The 17,489-nt window shown below is 46.4% G+C and overlaps 1 protein-coding gene and 1 long non-coding RNA gene across 2 annotated transcripts; both read left to right on the top strand.

Moving 5' to 3' along the window:
- Positions 1-700: 700 nt before the first annotated feature.
- Positions 701-2,827, top strand: LOC136472384 (probable cytokinin riboside 5'-monophosphate phosphoribohydrolase LOG4). The gene is made up of 6 exons (XM_066470096.1): positions 701-941; positions 1,059-1,156; positions 1,326-1,356; positions 1,674-1,773; positions 1,984-2,054; positions 2,315-2,827. The coding sequence occupies exons 1-6, from the start codon at positions 801-803 to the stop codon at positions 2,573-2,575; spliced, it is 702 nt and encodes a 233-aa protein (XP_066326193.1). The 5' UTR covers positions 701-800; the 3' UTR covers positions 2,576-2,827.
- A 12,732-nt stretch (positions 2,828-15,559) lies between these two features.
- LOC136472377 (uncharacterized) lies at positions 15,560-16,778 on the top strand. Its single transcript, XR_010762331.1, has 2 exons — positions 15,560-15,927; positions 16,633-16,778. It is a non-coding gene; the product is annotated as an uncharacterized lncRNA (long non-coding RNA).
- Positions 16,779-17,489: the final 711 nt, after the last annotated feature.

The raw sequence follows: 17,489 nt of genomic DNA, 5'->3' as shown, positions 1-17,489 counted from the left end.
CATAGTTTCCTTCATAAAGGCGTCGCGAGGTTTTTTCTAGCTCCGCTCCGTGTTCCGTTTCTTGCTGTCTAGCCATGGTGGTTGGTGGTGCTCCAAGTTGCTCTAGGTTGGTCGCTATGGCTAGTTGGTTTTAGAGTCGTGGTGCCTTGAGTTGTTTTTAGTTGTTAGCTAGGTCTCGGTAGTTAGGTCGTTTTTTGACCAAGTTGGTTCGGTGTGAGATTGTGGGTCATCATACTGAAGTCATTGAAGTTGTTTGGAATGAGTGGTGAATTCTTCCTAGTTGTGTGGTTTTGTGGCCCGTTTTTCACTCGAAAAAACTGAGTTGACACTTGCTTTAATAAAAAATGGAAAAGTTTTTTTTGTCATCCTTCGAAAAATAGAATTGCTCTTACCTTCTACTCTTTACTCCCTCCATCCCATAGAAAAGTGCACTTCAGCAATGCTAAAATATTTTTTAAAATGATAGTTTTCATAATAAATAAGTATTATTAGATTCATCTCTTAAAACATAATTGTTGATACGATTTCTATATAAATTTAATTAAAAATATTTTATCTTTGATCAGATGTAAATATATATATGCACTCTTTCTAGAGGGTATGTAATTATTGAACTGCATGCAAAGCGATCTATTTCTTCACGTGCATAAATAGGCACCGAGCCATCGACCATCCAGGGACCTCGTAAGGGAATATCCACTCTCTCTCCCTCTCTCTCTTTCTCTCTCTCTCTCTCTCTCTCTCTCTTGGGTGGGCGTGTCCGTGCCTCATCCTCTCCTCCTCCCCCGTGGTTCGTGATTATGGAGGAGAATCAAGAGAAGCTTGCTCCGGAGAGCAACGGCGGCGGCGGCGCGGTGCGAACGATCTGCGTCTTCTGCGGCAGCAGGCCGGGGAACCGGCCGTCCTTCAGCGCTGCCGCGCTAGACCTTGGAAAACAACTGGTGAGCAAGTCAGCTAACTACTACTTCGTCAGTGTCCTTCTAGGAAACAATGCTAGATAGCTAGATCTTGCGAACGTATTGCGATGCTTGTTTGATTGCTGCTACTTGTGCATGCAGGTCGAAAGGCAGATCAACCTGGTCTACGGTGGCGGCAGCGGCGGCCTGATGGGCCTGGTGTCCAAGGCCGTCTACGAAGGCGGCCGCCACGTCCTCGGGTAATACACGACGCCGCCGCCGTAGCGTAGCTCCCGGACCCCCCATGCAAGCACTCTCTTTTTCAGTAGTAATGCACAGCACAGCAGCATACTCAGTCAGTTGTTCGTCTCCCTCGCTCGTCCCTCCTGCATTTGGAAACTTACCCCTTTACTGCTCATGTTCTTGCAGGGTCATCCCCACCGCCCTCCTACCTGAAGAGGTAATGCCAAATCTCCATTCCGGCCTGTCACCCTTCGCGTCTTTCCCAACAGCCAACCACGAGCTAGGAAACCACAGGTTTCAGTGTGTGCGCATGAATTAGGGCCTCTCTTGCACGGCTTACGTCGGCTTTGGCTTCATCTATTTTGCACAAATCGAGGCAATGTAGCGTGAAGCCGTTTTGTAAGCCGGGGTTAAAATGAACTAGAAGCCGAGAAAAGCCAGTTTTTCTGGCTTCACCGGCTTTGGCTTCACCGGTGAAGCCGTTTTGGATGAGCCGTGCCAAAGGGGCTTTAAACGTGTGGCGACGACCTGTAGGTGTCAGGGGAGACATTGGGAGAGGTGAAAGTGGTCAGGGACATGCATGAGCGCAAGGCGGAAATGGCGAAACATGCCGATGCTTTCATCGCCCTGCCAGGTCAGTCAAAGATTAGCTCTAGCTAATACCAATATTATCCTGGATTTCTGGGCTTCTTGCTCCTAAAACAACAGCTATCGCCTTCGTTAGCTACTCCCTAGTAATGTATATCTAGGGTCGTACTCGTTGTAGTGGACAGCTAGCTCTCAAGAAGTCAAGAGCCGAATGATCTGAGCTATATCTAGTTGTCTACCTAACATGCGCACGCAGGCGGTTACGGGACAATCGAAGAACTGCTGGAGATCATAGCGTGGGCGCAGCTTGGGATCCACAGCAAACCGGTAATCTTGTCGTATATAACTGCCATTTGTTCATTTTTTGCATTCTATAATGTCGCTGCCAGCATTATCTATAATCAAGCGTCATGCCTATTGCCTAATAATGGAGTAGCTAGGTTTATTGCTAGTACTATCTCCTCTCGTTGCTGACGCGAAAGGGGGATGATATGGTTAAAAGCAGCCAACGAATTAATGAACTAATTAATCAACGCTGCGCGGTCGCTCGCCGCCGTCCGGCGGTGCTTTATTTGTATCATCATCAGGTGGGGTTGCTCAACGTGGACGGCTACTACAACAGCCTGCTCTCGCTGTTCGACAAGGGTGTCGAGGAGGGTTTCATCGACCCCAAGGCACGGAACATCTTCGTCCTCGCTGACACCGCCGCAGAGCTGCTGGCTAAGCTTACCATGGCGCAGCTGGCAGCCGACGAGGACGATGGTACTAGTACTACCCCCGGCCCCGGAGGAGACGAAGACGAAGAGAAGGGAGCCGCCGCTGGCGTCAAAAGGAAAAGGACGACCTAGACTGTTGTATTCTTGCATTGTGTTTGCATCTATGTATGTATGCTTTTTAGTTTTTTTGTTATCTTGATTTCAAGTAGTCTGTTGCTTGTTTTCTGCTCTTAGATTTTCTTTCCTGCATGCAATGCAATATGTGGATCCTGTAGCATCTCCTAACTAGTCAAGCTGTTGTGTGTACCTCTCGTGATTAATTAAGCCATAGCACGAAGCAATGCACTACACTACATATTTGATGTACAAAACCTCTTCATGGCAGCAAATGACCCACCTAGCTTGTACAATGTTAACTGTGGGTACTACTAATGTGGCTGGCTTGAGCCCCCCAGCGCCTACGCTGGGGATTTGTACGTCCATGGTAAACAATGGTTTCTACAATTGACAAAGTACTGGGTTATGGTTTGAGAGGTTTGCGTACGGTTTGGAGAGCTGCCTTTTGCCTTGTAGTGTGGTCATCAAAGGGGCAACGTCGTCCAACTATGCTAGTGAGGTGATCGCCTAGAATGATGGATTGATGGAGTTCCAAGAGGTGGGTGGTAAGGTACGGTGACAACGGAAAAGGCTGGGGTACGTTAGCAAGGTGATGGAATGCAAAGCGATCATAGATCCTGTGGTAGGACTTAAGAATGGCCCGGCAATGAGAAGGACATGGGGTGAGGGAGTAGTGCGAGGCCAACGCCACATATATATTATCAAAGAGAAATTAATAATAAAGAAGGAGAAAAAATAGCAAAGATGAACGAAAGATCATTCGATTGTCAGCTTCAGCTCAAGTACTACTAGTGTACTACGTACTACTACTACACGTACAGTGCAGTCGAACAACGGAACCAAAAGAAATCCAGAAAACATCGCCAAGACCTAGCAGTTATTACATGGAAACGTGTTGTTGTTGTAGAGTAGCAGGTGGCCCGCCGAGCGAACGAGGCATCTTGGTTTTACCATAAACGAGGCGAGCAAAGCGCCACGAGCGAGAATCCAGGCCGGCCGGCCCCGGCCGGAGACCCCGCAGCGGCAGCGCCCCTTGGATTTTCCGCGGCCCGGCGCCCCGGCCAGTACCACTCCCGCGCGTCGTCCACCGCCGTGTGCCCCAAAAGTGGGCGCCCGCGTCAACGACCGTGCTGGTGCCACGGATTAAACCGTGCCACGGCGCCAGTACGTGCGTGCCGCCTGCACTGCACCCCCGGCCTGCCGCGCGCATGCGCCCTGCCGGCATGTGTGTCTTTCTGGCCACTTGCCCTGCCGCGCCCGCGGGGGCACAAGCGCTACCTCGCCGGCAAGCTGGCTAGCTGGCTGCTCGCCTCGCCAGTCGCCAGTCGCCCGCCCCCTTCGATCGTGCTCGTCCGCTTCGCGCTGCCGTGGCCCCGCACGCGCGCCTCGACTGCCTGGCTGCCGAGTGCCGCGCCGCGCGCGAGCGCGCCCAGCCAAAAGGACTCGGCCCGGCCGGCGTAGTGGACGGGCCAATTATTGGGGCCGGCCGGGCTACGCGCAGGCGTCAGGCGGCAGGCGCTACGACGACGAGGTACCGGGTACGTGTGCTCATACCGAGCCACCCACCCACAGTGGCCCGGCCGCGCAGCCTTGCCGCGAGCTGCCACCTGCCTAGCTGATGCTGCATGCCTCCCTCGCGCGAGTACGGCCGGCGGGGCTCTGGCCTGCTGGCACCCACACCTCTGCCAGCTGCGCGGCGCAGAGGGAGCGGAGCCACCTAGAATACAAGACTCATTCAGCCAAAGGATTCAATATCGGAGACAGTCTGAGAACGAAGCGAGAGGGAACGGCTGTGCATGCGCTGCCCGCCGCACTCCCCCACTACCTCCGCTTGGAGAGATGCCCGCAGCGTAGGCGATTGCTCTCACGAGTCACGACCAGGCCCGAGATCGTGGTGCCGCAGGACCAGGACGCCGGTGTGGTGGCCTGTGGGGTTTTCACCTCTTGCTCGGCAGAGACAGGGCCGCGCTTGTCTTGTTGCGCTGGCGTCCGAATATTTGTGCGGAACGGATCGGGGGACAGGGTTGATTTGCTACGGCATGCTTTGTCATTTGTCACGTCCTACCACTAGTCTGCTACATACTCGTCTCTGTTCGACTGACTAAAAAAATGGCTGATATTAATAGTGATACTAATGTTGATTTATTGTGAGAGAAAAATACTATTATTTCATTAAAACAGTATAACTGATAAATTCAAGCGAACATGACGCTCGTGTCATCTGTACTGGCCATGTATATCCGGTGCTACAGTACTCAGGCCTGAAGAGGGGATAATTTGGTCCAAAGCTTCGTTCGGTTTAATCTCTAATACGAGAGGATTGAAGGGGTTGAAGGCCAGGGATTGTTTGAAACTTTGGAAGATATTTTGACTCGTAGATAGAGAATAAAATTTCCCTCAGTCCCCTCCGATCTCTTTGGATAGGAGATTAACCGAACATCAAAGCCTAATGTGTTAGAAACCAGTTTTAATTTATGTCCAAGCTAAAAAGTTGGTAAATTTTATTTTCACATACTAGCTAAAACCATGGTTCAAGGATTTGGTCCAAACCAACCGGATTTTCATGAAATTGATCCATCTTGGTGAGGTCCCAACATCGTACCGGTCAAAAAAAAAGTCTAATTAAAATTTTAGTTTAGTCTAGAGTTCAAACAAACCCACAAGCTCTCTCTTCAATTTAATATATATAAAAAAGTACAAACTTATCAAACTATTATCCATTTGTTTCCTCTTCGTGGTTTTCGATCCAATTTTGGTCAAATTTCAGTCAATATTAGCTAAACTTGAACATTTTGACGGTCAGGATAAGTGAACCCTGGTCTCAAATTTCCTACGTTCATGCATTTTAATCAGGTCCGAAATTTTTTGCCATTTTCTCCAAACGGCCAAATCCCTGGTTGATACTTTGAAAGCACATCACGTTCAGTCTATTAAGTGTGAACGCCTGGTTCTTCCCTAATTATATTGTCCATCTTTGAGCTTAGAAGAAATGTTAGAGATGGAGGACACTCCGACTTTGGTGGTGGGCAGATAGCATATGGCACAAGGGCGTGTCTAATGGCCAGCTACTTAGGCTTTGTCTGGATCCCATGTATTGGACTAAACTTTAGCCACTAAACTTTAGACCACTCTAGCTATTAAGGCCTCCAAAAGGAATTTTAAAGTGTTGTCTAAAGTTTAGATTATCTTACAAAAACTTTAGACCACATAGGTGATATAAAGTGGTAGAAAATTTCAGTACTCAACTTTAGATAACTAAAGTTTAGACCAGAGAATCTACGTAGACCCTTAGCTAGTTGAGGCTTACATGTTCGTTAGAGACAAGCAAATATAGCTAGATTATTTCATATTGAGAGAGGAAGATAAAGCCTATGAGAGAAGGGACGCCAAGAGCGAATGTGTGAAATGTCTTTTTTTCATGCTCCACTCAACTATCAGGTAGCTACGCTGACTACTCCGCTCGCTGTCTATCAAAGCATCATGCATTGTCGCTTCTCTGACCAGATTAAATGCGGCTACGATCTTCCCGAATTTGATCTGCCTAAGGCCGACCAATAATATAAGAACGACGTCGCCCAGACTTTTCGGTCTAATCGCCTGCTGCGTCGCAATGATGATCGCCGCGAAGAACGGCGCCATGACGATCGCTACCGCCGCCATGACGACGGGCTAGAAAGCTCGAGGGCTGGGCAATTTTGTCGACGCCAACCACATATTGTCATACACCGCCGACCAGACGTTCTACAGATAAGTACCCTTAGTTTTCTCCTCGGCGTCTCTTGAATCATTATTCTCCAATCAATCTCCGTGTTTAATATCTTTAAGATACTCCATTTGTTCTCCACGCGCAACATCTTTAAGATGCTCCACTCGTTCTCCATGCGTGATATCTTTAAGATATTCTCCAACGACTCGCCGACCAGCCATGTTCTCATTCGTGTTATCCAGAGACAACCCTGTTCTCGATCTCACACCTACACGTGCACGAGCGCTAGCCCTCGGCGTTATGGGTGGTCGGCAGCGGCTCCTCGGCTATGGAGGATGGGCTAGTTGGGGCTGGTGATGCGATAAAGGACCAACTAGGAGGAAAATTACTCATATTTAAAATATGAACACTTCAAACAAATATGGTGTTTATCCACTCCGCTCTGTTGCCTTCATCGTTGAGTTCATATATTTTATTTTATATCATGTACTACTCGTTCTACGTATTTGTATTGAGGGGCATGGTTCAATCAACGAGTTTATTTTTCACGCTTGGAGACTAGATCACCTCGGAAAGACAAAAGGATCATCGTCCAGGTGGTCGCACCACCTGGCAGTCGGACTTCTCCGCCGATTAACTAGTCGGACCGCTAGTGTCGGGTTTATAAACCGGGGGTCCCTCATGGACCGGCTTTTCAACAAAGGTTCGGCACAACAGACAACATTGAGAACAACGCGCAACTCCTGGGCCGGCCCAAATACCTGAACGACAGGCCAGAAGGGCGATCCAATCTTCGACCGGAAGGCCTCGCTATGGAGGAACAACACTTGCTTCCGACTCCGGCCTGCCTCTTCGACCGGAAGGCCTAGCCAAAGAGGAACATCGCTCGCTTCCGGCTTCAGCCCGCCTATCTGACCGAAAGGCCTAGCCAAACACCGCTTCCAACTCTAACCCGTGTCTCCGACCGGAGATACACCGAACCTCTGCTTACAGCTCTTCTCCGACTGGCACAGTCAGAGCCGACTGGGACCAACCGACCAGGGACGCCAGCTCGATGAGGACCAGGAAACTAGAACAAAAGACTATCAAGATAAAGATAATGGAAACTAGAATGAGGCATTCCTGGAATTTATCTTACCCGCCACCATGGCGTCAGACTCAGCTAGCCACGCTCGGACAGTGCTGGCCTCCTCCTCGGCCACATGAAGAGTAGCCTAAGAAACCCCGAGGCGGATCTTGAGCTAGCCATTCTCCTGAGTCGCCTCGGAATAGCGGTTCTGAGCTGTCCTCCACTCCCGGAGGAAGCGCCGGGCATCATCACCATTGTACGAATCAGAGGAATCCGATGATAAAGTCGGCGCGGAAGACACAACATCAAAGGGCTCGCCAACCCTAGGAAGAGGATGGAGGTTATTGTTCACAACAAACCTAGAAACAAAATAGAAGAGTTCATCACTATGAGCAGAAGGTTACAGATCATCGCCATGAGCAGAAGTCATCAATCCTACCTCATGTGTCAGAGACGCTGGTTCATCGGTATGTTCTCCTCTGGGATCTCCTCCACCGCGTGCTTGCCTCGATTGTCCTCGCCGGCCATGGAGGATGATTGGATCTATGAAAGGGAGAAAGAAAACTGCTACAGGGTTTGGGAAGGTAGAGAAGTGCAAAGGAATAGTTGCGAATGGAGATGTGTTCGAGGCCAAAGCCCTCGGCTGGTATTTGAAGGCATGAAGCGAAGAGGCGGATGCCTCGGGACACACAAAAGGCAATCGCAATTAATAGAAGGCAAAGCGCCACTTCGCTAATGCCGATGAGAATACGGCACTAGGCAACTGAAGGCAGAAAATTGAAGGGTTCACTTAATAAAAGCCAGGTTTTTAGACTTAATTGGATTAAGATTGGAAGTACGGAGTCGGCTGCTTTCAAATCGGCTCTTTAGACGAAACAAAAATACAAAAAGGCAATGAAAACACGGTTATCACTGATTCCATACAAGATACATGTCAACATACAGATTACAAGTCTAGAACGTCCTGGATGGTTTTTAGTACTTCTAGCCGGGAAGCATCAGCTTCTGCAATCTTTTGCTCGTATACTTTGGCTGTTCCAGAAGTGTTCTCAAGACTACTTTGGATGGCTCTACCTTCTTTTACTTTGGCCAACAGTTCATGTTTCTTCTGTTTGATTGCATCAGGTATTTGGGCCAGAGTAGACTTGCGATGGTCAATGGCAACCTTCACGTTTTCCAGCTCCTTCTCAAGTTCTGCACACTTGATCTCTAGTTGGGACAACTCTAGATTGGTCCTGAGGGAGGAGTTCTTCAAATCATCGATCAACTGTGTCAGCTCTTTAGCCTCTTGCCTGTTGGAGTTCCCCTTGGCCAGCAAGGCTTCGTGATTGGACAATTTCCTCTGGGTCTTTTTCACCTTCAGGGCATAATCTTTGAAAATAGACAAAGATGACAAGACTCTAGAGAAAGTTGGGGATGGATCACCCTTAATGGCCAAGAAAGCTCTCTACATTGAGTCAGTATCTTGGACCAAATCGGCTATATTCTTCTCAAATATTGGCAGTATAATTCTTAGCTAATTTCTAGTCTTCTCCGACAAAGCTTCCTTAGAGGAAGTGGCTGATGAGCTAACCTCATCCTCATCAATATATTCCTTAAGGTCAAAAGAATAGCTCAGAGCTGGAAGGTTGGGTGCCTACATGTGAGAGGAAATCTTGATTAGGAGGATCAAATCGGTTTATAATAGAATGAACAAGTAAAATGAGATACTGTACCTTTTCGGTGGTAGATTCTATCTGAAGGAGAGGAACAGCTGAACATCGGCTTAGAAATCTCAACATCGGCATATGCAAACATCGAAAGATTTTTAGTTCATGTTTGTCGCAGAGAGATAAATTGAGCAAATAACTCCCTTACCATCAGTTGTTTGCTGGACTGGGGAATCAATAGTCTGAGTGTCGATGGCTGCAAGACCACCTTCAACGCCGACAAGATCATTAAGTGGACTATCAGGCTCCTGATCTTGCACAGGTGTTTCCTCAGGAAGTATCTGGCACAGTAAGAAGTCAGGTGAAAGGTAAAAGACTAAATGAAAGGAGTTGAAGAAAATACCCCAATAAGCATCAAGGATAAAACTCACATTTTCTGTTGTTGTGGAAGTCTTGGTTATTTCTACCAAAATCGGCTCCTTTCGTGGGTCAGCCGATGGAGGTTCAGTTGATGCTAAATCGAACGCCTGGGATAGCAGTTCCGCACCCAGGGCAGGTTGGGACACAATACTCGATAACTGTGAAGGAATGAAATCAGCAATGGGATATCATTTTAAGAGGAAGGTGAATTATTTACCTGAGCAGCTGATGGCCTTATTCTACAGAGTCTCTTCTTAGTGGTGGTTTTCTGGGTTGTCCCTTGAGCTGCCTTGTGCTTTGAAGATTGATACGTCACGACAGTAGAGGTAGCACGAGTTTCATCAATTTTTTTAGTGAAGGCGCAGTCAATCCCATTCTCAAAATTGGGCACGGTGGCTGGTAATCTATAGGATGCCCCTTCTTATCCAAGCTCGAAGGATCAAATTCAACATCCTGAAAAGGTCGATTAAGACGGTTGACAGGAATTCGTCAGACATTTTTCTTGAAAAGAAATAGCAAATTACGTCTCCGTTAGAAGCAAATTCTCCATCCAGGGCTATACACAGAGGGTGGACTGATCGATAGAAAAGATGGGAGCATCATTCTTGCCACCAGGAGTTGAAGAGAGTAGAAGAGAAGCTGACCCTGATCCAATTATGTAAGCAGAGGGAAGGAAGATCTGATCCCAGTTGAAAAACTCTTCTAGCTTCTAGTACTTCACTGATATCTTCCCATGGCTTTAATATGCTCTTGAAGAATAGCTAAGGGGGCAGTTGGCCGAAACCAAACTGACGAGCCATAAAGGATGGGTTGTAAAACTCATACGTTGGGAGGTTACCGAGAATGAAAGAGCCGGTAACCATTTTGCCATGACCATGACAAAACTCGGCTAGAAGAACATAGGGCTTGACAAAAGAATTGAAGATTACAGCCGCCACATCGTCCGAACAACCTGACTGAAATCGGAACTTGAATGGGAAGGTCAGCTCATCATTCTCATCATCATATGGTAGCCAAGTCAGGATGTCTACATCAAACCCTCTGTAGAACTTCTTGAAGAGATGGCCAATATCAAAATTAATTGTTATGACCGATGCAGCCTCTCCATAGCTCATGCACTGTCGAGTTCTTCCTTCTTCACCTCTATATTCCTCATCAAAGTTGGAAGAAGGGAAACTCAGGCTTTTGAGATCATGCCTCACAAACTTATGCATATATAGGTTAATCCATAGTTGTATTAACCACCAAGGGCCACTGACAGCATGCACTGATTTATTCTTCAGTAACTAGGCAGCCACCTGGTACATCAGATGATAAGTAGCTCCTAGCAGATACTTTCCAAGAGGGATATCCTTGCCTAATGCTAGGTGCTCCGCTATGAGTTTGTGGTTATAGGTTGGACCACAAGATGACCCATAGGAAAAGAATCTTTCCAGCCACATGTTCAAAAAGCCACGTATTCCCTTTTGCTGACAGCTGACCATCTTCAATATGGTTCAGAACGTAACTGGCCCATCTTGTACAGTCTGCTATTTTTGCTAATCTCTTGGAACCAGCACACAAATACTCATAGGGCTACAATGATCCAGTGATTCTATGGCCGGTCAACATGCGAACATCGGCTAGGGTGATGGTCATTGGACCATGACAAAAAATAAAAGCATTCACAGCATTGGACCAGAAATAAGAAGCAGAGATCAGGAGTGAATCATTCCTCTCCATTTCGGACAATGAGAGTGTCAAGCATTTATTCAGATCATAAAGCTCCCAATCTCCACCATTTTTCTCGGATATCCTACGAAACCAATTTCTCCATCCCTTAGGTGCTTTAGGTTAGTTTCTAAAAGGAGTTTTATCCCAGGAGGAGGAATCCACTGTAGATTGTTTGAAGGGGATCTAGTTGGTTTCTTAGCGGATAAAATCAGATGGATCAGGATCGCCCATAGGCCCAAGAAAATAGATATTGGAGGCAACAGCTGATGGAATCAATATTTCGTTCCTCATTTCCTAAGAAATCAGACGAAATAAGTTTGAGAAGAAAAGAAATACAAGGTAGCGGTCGATAATTGGAGAATAGAAACTTGGAGACATACCTCAAGGACGTGGTCGATGGTCGCCATCACAGCCAAAAATTCATTTGAATCTGGCGAGGACTGCTTGAATGGCGGCTTGTTAGAACAGATGGTTTGCTAGGGTTTGGGGCCTTGACGATGACAGCGTCGGCTGTTAAAGTTGGCTTGAGAAAGGAGAAAGCGAACAGGCCGAGTAGGTTGCAAAAGATACTGTTGGGATGTTATATAAAACTCGGGCCAGGAAGTCAGGAGTCATGCGTATATCTCGGGATAGAACAATTGCGGCATGGTAAACCAATGAACTAGAATTTTAGGATAAAATTATTTTATCCCAAAATTGGGGGCATATGTTTACACTAAAATTTAGGAGAAGAGCACGGGAACTCACGGACTTCCTAAGATTGTGCCAATCACGGAGCCAATTGCGTAAGGATTGATATGTGCCGGTTCGGATGCGACACTAGGATTAGTTCTCTCTGAATGACAGTCAGTAGATAACTGATGATGAGATGTGATTGGTATCGAGAAGATACATATCAGACTCTACAATAGGGGAAAGATTAGAGTCTAAGTTATCTTAAAATAGGAATATTTTCTTTCGTACCAAAGACTTGTACTAAGTCATACTCGAGTAGGATTCGTTTTTAGGCTCCGGGTATAAATATCAAACCCCAGCTATTGTAAAGGACACACAATCAATCAGATACAAGTTACTTACTTTTTTCGGCTCTAGGCCATCCCTTAGGAGTAGGAGTAGAGTATATCTCGGCTGAGTTCTTTAGCAAGTACGGCTACATCGATCCAGTTGACCTCCACTGCTTGTCTATAAGTATCATCATGGCTTATACCTCTGTTCGTACGGCTGCATCGATCCGGTCGACCTCCACTATGACTCTGATATGAGTTAGTTATCGATTCTTCTCTAGTTCAAGTAAGGGTGCATCGATCTAGTCGACCTCCACTGCTCGAACTAGATTAAGGTCAAGTTATCAGACTCTATCTAAGGGTGGCATTCCTTCGGATAGATTCATTAAGTTACCGATATTGCTTATTGCCTCTATTATTTATTTAATTATAGCAATATCACTTCACCCGATTGGGAATTGATCTAGATCGGCCTTATATCCTTTTTAACCCATCGTTTGTTAATCTAAATTTGATCTAACCTGTACTTTAAACTGATGAGTTATGTTTTATCGGCTAGTTTTATATCAATCTTAATCGTGCATAGCGTGCGGTTAAGGCGTGTCTGATTCTGAGTAGATCTGTTGGCTAGCGAAAATCGTTTCATGGCCCGTTATCATAGCCTGTGTGATTCTGCCTTCACACCCCACTGTTAGCACCAGTAGAGTGGGGATCGTTATTTGGTAGATCTGCTCCTAAGAGGGCATGACCTTAACTGTGCGCTATGCCTAAATCGGTTGTTTTAGCCGATATCGAGCGCTTTCACAAATAGTTCACATCACGAGATTGTTGAAGTAGAGATAGGTTGAAAGATGTGTTAGCCCCATGATCTTATTATTGTATTACGACCTTGCATGATTCAGCCTCATGCCCCACTGATATTAGTAATAAGTTAGGGTCAGTCGCAGTCTATTGTTGTTTCTACGGCCTGCTTGATTCTATCTCATGCCCTACTGGTCATAGCGATAGATGAGATCTAATATGTTCATTAGATTTATCTTTATTAAATGGTTAAATAATGATGAGCTGTTTCATTTATGCAAAAGGAGTTCGGTTACTTGTGGTCATTGGCTTAGCGTGAACTAATTATTATTGATATCTTATTGCCATTGACTAATGTTCGTCTAAATAATGATATTCATCTTGAATGATAACTGATTCTTCTTACACAACCCTATGAGCTTTAATCGATTTATTCTTATGAATATGCTGAAATCGACTATTTAGTCGATCTCCTTTCATATCGGCTCTCAGAGTCGCACATTTGGGACTGTCTAGCAACATCGGCATGTTCCGTCCTTAATTACTGATGAACTTTCTCTCCTTGTCAATTACAGGGTCAAATTGACTGGCACGTCTCGGAGGAGTGCGTAGGATCGACCATCCATGCGCTGAAGCTAGGAGGATCTCCAGCTTCATCGAGCGGACCCTTCTGGCTTGCTCGTGTGCCCTCGGCACGGGATGAAATTCCGTAGTCGACAACAGTTAACAAATCAAAATGCAAAATGATAAATGAAAAAAGGACAATATACAATTCTTATAGCTAGGTGTTCATCCCACCATTCGTTGGAGCAGTCAACAGGTTTGCTTTGCCTCATTCCATCCAAGACCAGTGGCAGAATTCTTGAGCTCCATAAACCATGTATATTCCTTTTTCATATTGTCCAACTTATTCTTCAATTGTTTCTTTGTTTGCTTCAGCCTAGTTTTTTCTTCATACTTAGTTACCAGATTTTTCCAACCAACCCTAGTGAACATTCCCTAAGGGTCTATTCCTAGCTTCTATATCTCATTTGCATATGTCAATGAAATGCCTCACATTGGCATCACACCAATCTGCCTTATCAGTCATTCTTGAATAAAGAAAAAAATCATTCAATTCACAATCATAACAATATCAATGCTCATGCATCCTCCAATTTCATCTAAGTACACATTATTAGTGGGCATAAATTAATGGTGTGAACTAATAAGTGACAAAAGATTTCTTAGGACAATATAGAGATGATTCTATACTTAGAAAATGGAAGTATGTAGTTCCAGGAAAGGGGTCAAGCTATCAAGCAAGAACTAACCCCCTTGCTGCTACTTCACTTTTTATGTTGCAAAACATGAAACCATAAACAAGAAACACTAGGTGTGCTGTGTAATGGGGGCGACAAAATGATTGGCAATACATGTGTAGGAGAGCACGAAGGTGCAGTGGGGATTAATCTTAGCACCAGATCTGGGCGGGGAGTCTGCTGGCGTGCAGATCGGGTGGTGGACGACGGGCTCGAGGGGAGAACGAGGAGCGCCACCGCCAGCTTCAGGGCGCTACCGCCGCTGGCTTCAGGGGAGGTGGCATCACGGCGCTGCCGCTGGAGACACGGCCGGACCGCCTCCTGAGGGCGCGGGCGCCGCCGCCTTAGGGCATGGCCAGACTGCCGCCTAAGGACATGGCTGAACTGCCGCCTAAGGGCACGGGCGCCGCCACCGGAGGGCACGGCCGGACCGTCGCCGAGGGCGTGGCGAAACCCTAGCGTCGGGCAGGACCGAGATGAGGCGTCGGGTGGGGAGCGAGAGGCGTCAGTGGGAAAGAAAATCGAAGGGGTACGCCCATAAGCGGTGGCATTGCGGGTAATTTTTGTGAAACATCCGCCCTTTGGTTTAGCTCCCGAGGGTGGCTGTGGAGAATGAACTACAAAAAAGTTGCTTTTGTGGAAGTAGGGGTTTGGAAGCTCACCCCTTTGGTTTAGCTTTTGACTTTTATTGAAAGCAAAAGTACTTTCACAGCTCAACCAAAGGGACCCTTAACTTCTTAACAAGATCAGCAATCTGACAAGTGTCAAAATGTAGTCCATTCTTGTTGGCATCGGCATCGGGAGCTGACTCAGCCAGCCACCGAGGCACCCGGCCATGCAGGACATGATGTGGCAATGCGACATGAGCAAAACCACCACAGCCATGCAGGACATGACTGTAGCACTGCGACGTGAGCAAAACCACCACCAAAAACAAACAGAGACCATTTTTGAATGGGATTGGTGGTTCGAGGACTAAATATTTCTGGTTTTGCAGTTGAGGGACGAAAATTAAACCATGGTCATAGTTGAGGGCCCAAAATTAGACTATTACCGAAAACAATCAGGGACTATTTTTGAACGGGATTGGTAGTTCGAGGACTAAATATTTCCGATTTTGCAGTTGAGGGACCAAAATTAAATCATGGGCATAGCTGATGAGTCAAAATTGGACTATTTTGATAAATATCTATACCTAATAACAAAAGGGCAAAATTTCAGGCTATTTTTTTTCGTCCAGCCCATTCAATCTAGGCCCAACCGTCGGCCCACTCGCTCATGTGCGCTCTCGCTCCGTCGCTGCCAGCCCACTTGTTTCCTCACGCCCGCTCCCGTCCCTGGCTCACGGCTCAGCCGGCGCAGCCCAGGCGACGATGGGAACAGAGGCGCTCGCCCAGGCGGCCGGGCCAGCGGCGCTCGCCCAGGCGGCGGCCGGTCCTGCTGCGCTCGAGGAGGCCCAGGCGGTGCATCTTAAGGAGGACGCTGTCGGCTGTCGGCGACACGGAGGCGCGCGGTGACGAGCAGACCCTCGAGGACAGCGTTGTAGTGCGCGGTGTCGATCTCGGCGGCGGCGTCGGAGCCTAAGGGCGCGGCGGCGGCGGCAGCAAGGTAGATCAAGGCTCTGCAGCAGCGACGACCTACATCTTAGTTGGTCGCGGCAGCAACAGCAAGACGGCAGCCCAATCCCCTTGGTCGCATCAACGGGTTTGTTTCTTCCCCAATCACCTGCACTTAGTTTGTTCACCAGTCTCCTGCTATATAGTTCTTCCCAATCGTTAGCAGATGTGTCCGTTTCTTCCCGAATCACCTGCTATATAATTTCGTAGTGTGTGGCCAGAATATGCAAGCTTTTGACTCCTGGATTAGTAGATAGATAAAGTAGCCAGAATATGAATTGCAATCACCTGCTGAATAAGTTCCTTGCTAATTTCCCTGTAACTAAGTGTATTTTTGTTTGCTCAAACCTTGCTACAAGAAAAAATATAGTACCTACATTCTGTTATCAATAAGTGCTCTCTGTTATGACCCTGATAGCAGAAATCATGAATTTGATAATTTTCAGTTTACCAAACCAGGTACTACCTTGTTTTTCAGATTCTGAAAATAGAGAGCATGCATCTGTAATGATTGTGTGAACTTACTTTGAATTATGTATCCACTATGTGGTTTCTATTAGGCATGATAGACATTCAAGAATCTGATAGGTTTCTGTTAGGCATGATAACTGGACAAACTGCTAAAGTGTTTCAGAGAAGTAGAGCAGTCTTGAATTGTTCCTACTGAAAAGCACTATGACTTTGATGTTGCTTGGTAGTGTTCAGTTTCATATAACTAGGCAACTGAATTAGCAATATGTAACTTATGCGCACCATTTTGAAACTTAATGGCTGTGTGAACTATTTTTTGCAGGGATAAAGATTATGTGGCCATGAAGTGTTTCATGTGGTGTTCGTATGCTGAACTGGATGTAAACCACTGAACCTTGAGAAAGTGGTGTTCATCTATATTGTGGTCACCAAATTGAGATGATTATCAACTGTTATGCTTCACCTGAATTGATGAATGGACGACACCTACTGCTACAATCTTAAGGTGTTCACGTTGCTGGCCCCAGGGCTGGAGGAATTTACGGTCTCCAATCAGCCATATTTGAAGGTTTATTCTGGTGGAGACCTGCCGTGTGTGGCGAACCTCAAGATTGGCCCGTGGTCACATTTCTACTCCGATTACAATGACATGAACACTAAGCTTTTTACCTCATTCAGCGTTGCAGGTTCACCCGAAGTGCCTTGTTGATCGTCTTGAAATTCCACAGGTACCATACATGCATGATAACAAATGTCATGACTGGGGCCTACAAACTCATCGCAAACTAATAAAACACTACAAGGAACAAAGCAAATGTAAACCAGCCCGGCCATATGAATCTCTATTTGATTTTGTCCTTTAGAGAGGTCGGTCAGGTTCTTTGATGCCTCATCTGCCATATAGCTATATGTCACATACTCATATTTGAACCATTGATCCACCCATAAGAAATAAAGATTTCTACCGCTAAATTGTGGATGTAATTTTGATTAGAAATTTTATTAAAAGCTGGATTAGCTGACGGTTCAACTAATAAAAAATGTGAATTGAAATCTTAAGTAGGTTTTTGTCTAATCCATTTTAAATAAATGTATATCTACAATCTCCCAATAAGGACTAGCATGTGAAAAATTTAGAGAGGTCTTCCGTCATAATCATCAGAGGACAGATCAATCCTT

Source organism: Miscanthus floridulus, chromosome 1, assembly GCF_019320115.1.
Source record: "Miscanthus floridulus cultivar M001 chromosome 1, ASM1932011v1, whole genome shotgun sequence".
NCBI classification, from domain to species: Eukaryota; Viridiplantae; Streptophyta; class Magnoliopsida; order Poales; family Poaceae; genus Miscanthus; species Miscanthus floridulus.
Note: the sequence above shows the minus strand (reverse complement) of the source record. Positions and strands in the feature narration are given on the sequence as shown.